This window comes from Akebia trifoliata, chromosome 8, assembly GCF_017979445.1.
Source record: "Akebia trifoliata isolate Shusen 1 chromosome 8, ASM1797944v1, whole genome shotgun sequence".
NCBI lineage: Eukaryota > Viridiplantae > Streptophyta > Magnoliopsida > Ranunculales > Lardizabalaceae > Akebia > Akebia trifoliata.
The window spans coordinates 40,567,939-40,578,376 of NC_141382.1; the positions used below are offsets into that span (position 1 = coordinate 40,567,939).

Below are 10,438 nucleotides of genomic sequence, written 5' to 3' on the forward strand. Positions count from 1 at the left end.
CTTTAAAAGGGATTTGGGGATCAAAATCAAGGGTTTCTATCTTGGGTTGGGACTTAGGGAAAAAACGTCAAGGGTTTAAGGGCTGCGGATGAAGATGATGGATTAAGGGGAGAAAAACAAGGGTTTTTGGCTTAAAGCTTAGAGGAGAGAGAGAGAGAGAAAAAGAAAGGACTTTGCTAGAGTCGCCGGAGAAGATGGTTAGCTGGAGTTGGTCACTCGTCGCTCATGGCCATGGTCGCTCATTTATTTTCTCTTTTCTCCATTTCTCTTGTGTTAGACTGACTTTGTTGGACACCACGTTCAACATTGTGCTGACGTGGCAATGCATAGATGACCATAGATCTCTTTCATCGAGATACAAGTAAAAAAAATTTACAGTTCTCTTTGCACTGCCATGTCAATAAAGTGTTGAAAGCAGTGTCCAATGAAGTCAGGTCAGGATTTTCCTTAGCCAAATCCAATTAAAATTTCAGTGAATCACAACGACTGGATTCAAAAATGAGTCGGTCTATACTAACGTAATTGGACATTCAACACTGTGTTGACGTGGCAATACAGAGATATCCATAGATTTATTTCCTCAAGATACAAGTAAAAAATCTCATATTTTCTTTGCACTACCACATCAGTATAGTGTTGAATGCAATATCCTTCCTTACAAATCCCCTGGTATGTAATTCATTAGTTGGTAAAGTCTTTGGGTGATGATACCAAAGACTTAGGGTTCAAATCCCGCCATCACCAAGTTACTAAATTCATTAAAAACACGCGTACCGATAATTTTTAAAAAAATATGGCATATTGATTCGTGGTTTGGAATAACAAGGATGAATTTGGTAACTTTTTTTTTTTTTGGCTAGGAAATATGAGATTATTGATCGATCAATAATTAGTAGGTGAAGGCTAATTTTGAACCTAGGTGGTAGTATCAACACACACATAATTTAACCTAGTAAGTTGGAACGTTCACCCGAGTTGAATTAAAGGGACAGACAAACCTGGTAAATTTGATCCAAACCTGATCTTGTAAACACCATTATGCTACCATCGTTAAAGAAAAAAAAATGTCGATGACTTAAAGTAGGTTAATTTGAGTAAGTTTCAATATCATGGCTAACTATTGGGTAACCTACTAAGAATAGAGTGCTCGGGCTTATGATCACACTCAAAATCAAGATGAACGAATGCCCGTTCCACTTCTGGGAGTTCTTCGATCCTTATTTGTAAAGATTCGCCGATAGCATGAGCTTCTTTCAATGGCAAATCTTCTGGCAATTCAATGTCAACCTGTTTCACTAACTAAATGAGTTCACTGAAACCATATATTGGTGATTTTGTCACTCTTCTAAATTAACTTAACTTACCTATAGAGTCATGATAAACTGACGCTCTTTGTATGCTCTCTGACCTGGCAGTTCACAGAACCATAGATGTTTTTCTTTGGGATACACAAGGAAAAAGATCTATGGTTATGTTCACGTGCCATGTCAGAGAGCGTAAAAAGAGAGTCAAGTTTAGAGAGTCAATTTATCATTAGTACCTATATATATATGAGTAAGAATCTCCCAACTAACTTACCTCTACAAAATAAAGAACTCCAAAGGTGTACGCTCGGACCGTGTCAACACGCTTGATTTGAGGGTGGTGCCTTATAACAAGGTACGTCAATTTCTGCAAGACTTCAGTAGGTGCCGATTGTCCCACCAGTGAAACTGCATTTTAAAAAAAACATCAAAACGTAAATTAATAAAAGTTATGGGTCATAAGGACGATGAAAAACAGTTAAAATAACGAACAATATGGTCCTTAAAATAATGAACCCTGGAAGAAACCTGGGCTATTCCAAGGATTGTCACTATAACAAATCTCACACAAATGAAAATTTTGGAGAAATGTTGCACTATAAGAGTATTTTGAAATTAATAGAATTATCAAGTTCAACGTTCTTCGTTCTTTTTATTTTCAACCTTTTGGAAGTATAGAACAAATAGGTGGAAAAAAAAAATTACCTGCATTTTCTAAAACGGTCCCAGACCAATTCGAAATCGTGTAGACTGCAAGAATTATGGCACCGATAGGGTCGATCCACCAATAGAATTTATCTCCAAGAACAGCAGCAACTAATCCTACTACATTCGTAACTACATCAAAATAGTGATCCTAAACAAACAAAATTGAACAAAGTAGTTAATTTTATGGCTAAAGAAAGAAAGAAAGAAAAACATGAGCCCAAATATAGATAGACATGTAAGGGAAACCTTTGCATAGGCGCGGACAATATCGTTTCCTGAACTTTTGCAGTACAACCAGAGAATAAGTTTAATTACAGTAGCAGATAACATAATCACATACAACCACACCAATTGTTCTGAGCTCATCTTATCAGAAGGTTCATCTTTGATCAGTTGTTCTACAGCTTTGATCAGTACTTGAAAGCCTGCACTACGTGAAAACAGGAAAATTCGACAGAAAAAATTGACAGGCCAAGGCCCAAGAATTTTAGAAACTGAATTTTGACGGTCTAGAACCGTCGAAATTCTAGATATTCCCAGATTTGACGGCTTAGAGCTGTCGAATTTCTCTCATCCTTCATTAATTTGACAGTTTCAGCCCGTCGAAAAAAAAGAGTTTGACAATGAAAAATTCGACGCCAATTCGACCCCTTTGTCCGTCAAATTTGGGCTTTTTCACATTGTGCTGGAACATAAGAGTAGGAGACTACAATGTCATTTTAAGGGATCTCTAATATAAAGAAAATTTTAACCATAAGTCAGATTATCTATTCAAAATTTTAAAATAATTATAAAAAAATTTAATTATGTTCACAATCTATTATGATCTGTATTAAGATATAATTATAATTTTTATTAAATTATTTTTAATATAATGTTTATTCCACGAATCCTACTTTTCGTGGAAGAAAAGGTTTCAAAACATAGCACATTTGCTCTTCTCATTCACACTTGACAACTCTAATCAATACAATTATGAATCACACAAACAATTGAAATAGGAAATTGAGTTGAACAAAAATCCACCTTTCAAATGTAAGATTGTATTTCTATTAAATCTTAAAATTGAAGTATAATGTATATTCTAAAATCGAGCACTGCCAACTGGCAACACATCGAGAGTGGGTTAGGGAACAAATACGTACCGAGAGTAGCCATGACAGCAGCAAAGACGATAATGCCAACTGGTTGCACCCGCAATTTTCCAATAGGATATTTGTAGATATTTATGTTTTTCATTGACAAGTGTGTAAACCAAAGAATACCACCAGCCATGAGATCTAATAAAGAGTCTAGTGTTGAAGCAGCGATAGCTAAGGATCCACTCCTTATTGTAGCATAGATCTGCACTTCCGTAAGATAAATAACAATAGATACGAAAAAAGAAAAAAAAAAAAACTAAAAAATATAAGATTAAAAAATGATGCATTGGTTAATGTAGGAGTAAGCAAAATAGACGATAAACCAAGGTAAAGTTGATTGAGATGGTTCTGCTATATGAAATGAAGACTGATAGCAAAGCCAATTAGAAGCAAAGAGCAACTTAAAGGTTCAACAGAACCAAAAAAAAATGTGAATTGAGGTGGTGAGGGTGTATATGAACACACTTGAAGTAACATAAGAAATGGCTTTAGACATAAACGAATGGAGGAACAATATTCATCTAGTTGACCCCAAATTTTTGGGATAAAGCTTTGATGATGATCTGCACTTCATAATAGATGTAAAATTTTGAGGGAAAAATGCAAAAAACAATTAATTGCACAAATATATTCAATTTTTTTTAAGCTAGGGATATTAAAAGCTTTTTGGGATTGTACCTTAAAATCCTAGTACAACGTGGAAAAGGGGCAGTGAGTTACCTTAAATGCAAGCAAAAACATATTTGCATAATTAGATATCTTCATTGCTCGCTCATGTTGGGCTTGTTCTACATGGTCTTGTTCCTCATCTACCCCATTGAATGTTTCTAGAGAGACAACCTCCTCAAAGGATTTTAGTGTAGCAAATTGTCTTTCATAGTATTCCTTTTCCCCTAAAAAGGAAAGTAAAGCATTTGGATTGAGAGTAGAGATGGAATGTTGAGTGAAAAGTCTTGAATATATTTGAATAGGAATTGAAACACATTTATATGCATAATCTTTAACCTTATATACAAGATTAATAGCAATCTAGAAAATGTAGCATGGCTTGATTTTAAATACTTACTAGCAATAATCTGTATGTAGTTGTTCTCAATGCAACAACAAAGAGTCGAAACTTTATAGAAGAGAGACTTACATTGCATGGAATATGACAATCACACAAAACTTTTAGGGTTTTTTCCAACTTCAACACCTACCAACGAACTTTTGGTTTTTTTTTTTTCCGGTTGTTTTGGAACATGTACATGTCCTAACAAAAATTTGCACATCTATTACAAAATCATCCGATGTTTCTTAGTCTTTGCTCCTACTAATCTACTTATGTTTGCATTGCATAGCAAGAATAAGAATGTTCAGATGGATGAGTAAAAAAAACTAAGAAGGATAAAATTTTGTAAATGACCTTTGATGATGATTTTTGAGAAAATGTATATGATATTAAAGAGATTGTTATCGTAGTGGTTCAGTAGGGCAAATGGCACATACAATACAAGAGATGATTGAGGCACAAATACCAAAAGTATTCTTAGATAACTACAAAGCATTAACTTGAGCCAAAATTTTTGCGTAAAACTTTCTATCAATGGTCGCATGTTATGGAAATTGTTGCACATTAATCCAATGAAGTGTCTCAATTCAACCTCTAAAATTACTACAGGTAACAAAAAATAATAATTCTTAAGAAAATTATCCACTTTTTTTCTTCTTCTCAAGGCCAATATGCACATGAAGTAACATGATCTCTCTATTTGTACTGTGAACTTTCAGCTCTGAATGTACTATAAACAACATGTTGTCTTTCTACCTTGTTAGTGGCATGGTCTAAAATCTCGTTTCGATTCAGTGTTTCGTGACAAAATCAAAACAATGAATTAACATTTTAAAAGAAGTTTTCACAGAAGACTATGGTCGAGGGAATATCATCAGTTTAAAAACACGAGGTTCCTCAAATAGTTACGAAAATATGGGCATGTTATCCATGAATTGAAAACAGCTACAACCTTTGTGTTTTTTTTCAGAAAAGAGAGAAAAAAAATAAATGAAGAAGTTACTTTGAGGTTCGAACAATCAATCTGACAATGTAATTCTGGCGTATCGGCAACCTCACCTAGGTACTCTCTCTCTCTCTCTCTCTCTCTCTCTATATATATAGGGAAATGTTCATCACCAAACATTTTGGCAAAACATTTTTCAAGACATGGGTTAGAAGTTTTGGAATGGGCTGATTTTTGGTGAGGATGATCTCTACGGTTTTTCAACTTGTAAACATGGAGCTAGAAGTTTTGGAATGGGCTGATTTTTGGTGAGGACGGTGAGGAGATCATCCTCGCCAAAAATCAGCCCATTCCAAAACTTCTAACCCATGTAGGACAAAAATGGTTGGCTAAAATGTTGGCCAAGATGTTTGGTGCTGAATGAGACCCATATATATGGGTCGGGTTCCGTAGACCCCCATTACGACTCACATTGCGACACACCGTTTTGTCTTATATGGGCAAAAATGTTTGGAATGGGCTGATTTTTTGTGAGGATGATCTCTATGGTGAGGAGATCATCCTTGCCAAAAATCAGCTCATTATGAAACTTCTAGCCCCATGTTTACAAGTTGAAAAATTTTAGACCGTCCAATTTTTGTAAATCAATTTTGATGGGGTTAGAAGTTTTGGAATGGGATGATTTTTTGCCAGGATGATCCCCTCATCACAGAGATCATCCTCACAAAAAATCAGCCCATTCCAAACATTTTTGCCCATATAAGACAAACGGTGTGTCACAATGTGAGTTGTAATGGGGGTCGTAGGAACCCCACCCTATATATATATATATGAGCACGATCCGTATACACATAAAGCTACAACGTGTTTTGTCTTATATGGGAAAAAAAAGGTTTGGGCTGATTTTTGTGAGGATGATCTCTATGGTGAGGAGATTATCCTTGCCAAAAATCAGCGCATTCTGAAACTTCTGGCCCCATGTTTACAAGTGGAAGAATTCTGGGCCGTCCATTTTTTGTAAATCACTTTTGATGGGATTAGACATTTTGGAATAGGCTGATTTTTTGCAAGGATGATCCCCTCACCATAGAGATCATCCTCACAAAAAATCAGCCAATTCCAAACATTTTCACCCATATAAGATAAAAACGTTATAACTTTATGTGTCTATGGATCCTGACCCATATATATAATGTAAGAAACGAAAACGAGATTTTAAACCATGGTTAGTGGTATTATATTGGTAGAATAGATCGTACATCAGGAGCGACTAAACGGATCTAGCGTTTGGGGGTAACTTTCTCAACTTTGTAACTTTTATCCTAGGGGCAATTTTGTCTTTTGCTGGATTATAATTTCACAGCCAACTCATTTTAGTATTTATATCAGGGAGATTTCCAACTTTTTATGAGGAAGTAAGATTGCAACCTTGTGAGGAGTGGAACAACATCGAGATTAGGAGGGCACAAATATTTTCACGAAACCTTGTCCTAGAACCAAGTTGGTTAGTTTTGGATAAAAAATTCTTTTTGTTTTAGGGTCCGAATGAGTAGGCCCAACTAGCAAGGGAGAGGTTATTAACCTCTTAGAGCCCCATATCTTGCACAAATCTCCTGGGTATATGCAATATCCTACAAATCACATATATGTACTAGGTAAGCAAAGATAAATCCCTATAGGTGGCTAACGAGGGGGTTGAACTCAAGATTAGGGCTGTCAATGGGTCGGTTCCATGTATACCCAGAATTAGACCCAAACTTGAACATTGGTTTTGGTTCCGATTGATTTCGATTCCAGGTATGAGATCCTTGGAACCAAAACCGACCCAACAAATACCCGATACCCATCGGCGAGTAACTATTAATAGAAAGAGAAAAAAAACTAATTTAACTTAATTTCTAAGGGTCATTTTGCTTAAATGAATTATCACAATAGCAATCCAATACCACAACCCTCTAAATTTCATCCAAAAACTCAAATAAATAAATAAATAATAATTAGGCTTGATCTAAGGTTTTGAGAATGGATGGCTACCGAATTTCCACCTAACATTTTAAAAATTCAACGGTGGAAATTATCTTTTTTTAATTTTTTATTTTCAAAGTTCGTAGAATTTTGTCCTCTACAACCCTAAATCATTGGATCATGTTTTTTTATGTCACAAGATGAGACCAAGGAGCCATAGTAAGGGTAAAATCCTTACTAACTTAATAAGATTAACCAGACACTTCTATTTGTTTATATTATTTGAATTTTGAATGGGGCGTTTTAATCTTTAAATATATTAAAAATAAGAAAATCTAACCTATAAGAATGTTAGTGCAATTATCTTCTTATTTGAAGTAGAAACTTGAGAATGAGATAAGGGAATATGGATAGAGGTTTAGCAAATAGACAGGGTTGAGACAGGAGAACTAGGCTATTGGTTTGAGAAGAAATTAAAACTTGAAATATCTCTTCATAATTATTAATTAATTATACTACTAAATAATAAATACAAACATACTTTTAAGTAATATTTTTATAAAAAGAATACCCTATTTACCTATTTACCCAATGGGTACCCGATTCTCAATGGGTCTTTAAAATTACTACCCATTACCAACCCAAAAATTAATTGGGTCTCTCCTAGAGGATCCAAAATCGATTAATCGATTTTAGGTACGGTAGGTAATTGCGTACCTATTAACACCCCTACTCAAGACCCCTCCCTTTTTGTAGGAATGCAATACAAAAATATTCTTTTATTATATTATCTCCAAAATCGCCCAATATTTTAAATTACAAAATACCTTAAAGAAAGTCTCGACAAAATAAGGATATGGGGGTAATTGCTCTCTTGCGGGGATCAAAGGTGACTAAGGTCCAAGATGAGAGAACGGACATAAATACCTTAAGACCAATGTGTAGAGTGTTGAGTAAGAATAAAATAAGGTCATAAGGTAAAAAAGCTTGTGGTCTAAAAAACAAGAGGGATTAGTGGGGTGAAAAGTAGAATGGACAAGAGTCAAGCATGAAAGACTTGGAAAAATCACCTTGGAACCAAGGATAAAGTGCTAAGAAAGGCTAAAGTAGGGTCAAAAGGTAAATGACTTCATGGTCTCAAAAACAAGAGGGGTTTGGGGTGAAAAGTAAATTGGAAAAGAGTCAAACATAAAGACTTTGCAAAATTACCTAGAAAACAAGGATAAAGTATTAGGCGGGGTTATAGGGTTATAGAGGAAAAAAATCTTGTGGTCCAAGAGAAAGAAAGATTAGTGGGGTGAAAATGAAATGGTCTCTACAATAATTCTTTATTATCCGTACGTGAAGTAAGGAGATATAAATTTTGCATTGTCCATAAGTGAGTTGTGGATAGGTAAAATTTAAGTATGTTCGTGCCTAAGGTGAGAATATGTCAAATTTTGGCCTATCTATATGGGAGGTATGTACAAAGTGTTTTTGGGTCAATTGGACAGGCATGTGGGCTTTAATACTCTTTCTAATGAGTCTTTGAACCCTTTTGTGTGAAATCTTCGGACAAGTCCTTTTCCATATGATTTCTTGAGCTCATGGGCTCAATCTAAACAAAATAGGGTGTCTACAAAAGGTTTGGGTATTTTAGAACCAACCCCATGTAAAATTGGTAATATTATGTTTACCATCTTGCTAATTGCAAGATTAGGCTTATCCCCTTGATCGTAAGTCAACGTTGCGTTTTCTTGATGATTTAACGGTGGAATTTTGACTTTTTTTTTTTTAAATACCTAAATATTAACTTGAAATTTATAAAATTTCAAAATTTCACTGTTAAATAATAAAGAAAAAACAACCTTGACTTATAGTATCACCAATTTTACAAGGGGTGTTTCTAAAATACCCTAAAACTTCCATCTCTGTCTAATTGAAAATAAAAATAGCAAGAAAACATAAATTAAGAACACCAATAAAAACTTTGGCCCCACAAGTGAAACTGTCTAGGTCTCCCCTGATTTTTTCCAAAATAGTGAATGGATCTCAGCGGACATAGGCAATCTTGCAAAATCACATAAATCTTATGTTTTTATTTGTTTCACAGTATACTTAACTAGCTAGATCTAGTGATCTGGATGTACACATGACAAATTATCATCTCTACCTTATACCAAATATAATTTTCAGAACATGAATCTTATTTCATCATTCAACTATATCTTGAGCCTAAATCTTCACACAAGACATGTTCTTCACATATTTTATTACTTCCTTCTTCCACGTCATTTTCATCGTCTCTCTCGTGTCTTTCAGATCATCTAAAAATTATTCAATCTTTTGTGATATTATTGACCTTTCTTGTACATGCATAATCAGCTCTCCTTTTTTTTTTAATATAATATTAAATTCCCACAAATTTACAAAAGTGGCATCAAAGATCAAAGAATTCTTCAAATCATATATAAATATTTGAAAAATTTTATCACCAAATTAAGAAAAAAAAAAAAAAAAACTTTTTTTATTATTAGAAAGAGAGAAGTATTAGGAACTTGGTCAGAGGAGATTACCTCGGATCAAACCGCTGGTTTTAGAGAGATCGATGTGAAAAGGATTCTCAGGATCAACTCCAGATTTTACTTTGTGAGGCAATTTGGATACAAAATCGCTTCTAAGGTTGTTCACCGAATCATGGCAACTCAGTAATGGCGTTTTCACCTCCATTCTCTCTCTCGCTCACTCTCTCTCTCACTCACTCTGAGGGGTAGAAGAGCGATATTAATGCATGTAAGGGGTCCTCTGCACTGAATTTTAGTGGAAATAAATAAATGAAGAGCCTTGCTGGGATGAAAAGGGGTGACACAATGATGTGATGGCACGCACATAACCGTAGATTATTTTCCGCGAGATACGTATAAAAAGAATCTACGGTTATATATGCACCACCAGTCATTTGTGTCACCCCTGTGTCCTCAGTGCGTCACTCCAGCATTAGTAATAAATTAATGTTTTACCGTTCAGTTTCCTTACTATAATGATGTGTCAGTTGACAGCAAAGACCTCGGTCTTTATATACACTCACAGATTTAAAGCGGATGCCATCTTCAAGGAGTTGATGAAACCGTCTCCTTTTCATGCCACGTGTTTCCTCATATTGAATATTTCAGACACTCTATGTTTTAAAATTGATGGTATGTCCCTTGACCCGATCTTCTCTTATAGACTAACACAAAAAGGACCTCGAAACCTTTCTACCCTAAATCAGTCATGATTAGGGATTTCAATGGATACCATTTAATTGAAATAAAAAAAAATCCCAATTATGAATCTTTATTGG

The 10,438-nt window shown here is 34.8% G+C and overlaps 1 protein-coding gene across 2 annotated transcripts; it reads right to left on the minus strand.

The window, feature by feature from the left end:
• Positions 1–980: 980 nt before the first annotated feature.
• Positions 981–9,897, minus strand: LOC147396827 (Cation efflux family protein). Of its 2 annotated transcripts, none has more exons than XM_086452030.1 (7): positions 9,672–9,897; positions 3,875–4,047; positions 3,158–3,356; positions 2,259–2,287; positions 2,010–2,160; positions 1,579–1,712; positions 981–1,287 (listed from the first exon to the last, which is right to left on the minus strand). In XM_086452030.1, the coding sequence occupies exons 1-7, from the start codon at positions 9,823–9,825 to the stop codon at positions 1,114–1,116; spliced, it is 1,014 nt and encodes a 337-aa protein (XP_086308156.1). In that variant the 5' UTR covers positions 9,826–9,897; the 3' UTR covers positions 981–1,113. The 2 variants fall into 2 exon arrangements, with proteins under 2 accessions (XP_086308156.1, XP_086308155.1); XM_086452029.1 differs by having other exon boundaries at positions 2,259–2,437; positions 9,672–9,895.
• Positions 9,898–10,438: the final 541 nt, after the last annotated feature.

Excerpts from the sequence above, each read along its gene's own strand:
- LOC147396827 (XM_086452029.1), bottom strand. The coding sequence starts at position 9,825 with ATGGAGGTGAAAACGCCATTACTGAGTTGCCATGATTCGGTGAACAAC. Across the intron at positions 4,048-9,671 it reads AACCAGCGGTTTGATCCGAG|GGGAAAAGGAATACTATGAA; the intron begins GTAATCTCCTCT and ends TTTCCTTTTTAG. Across the intron at positions 3,357-3,874 it reads TGTTTTTGCTTGCATTTAAG|ATCTATGCTACAATAAGGAG; the intron begins GTAACTCACTGC and ends ACGGAAGTGCAG.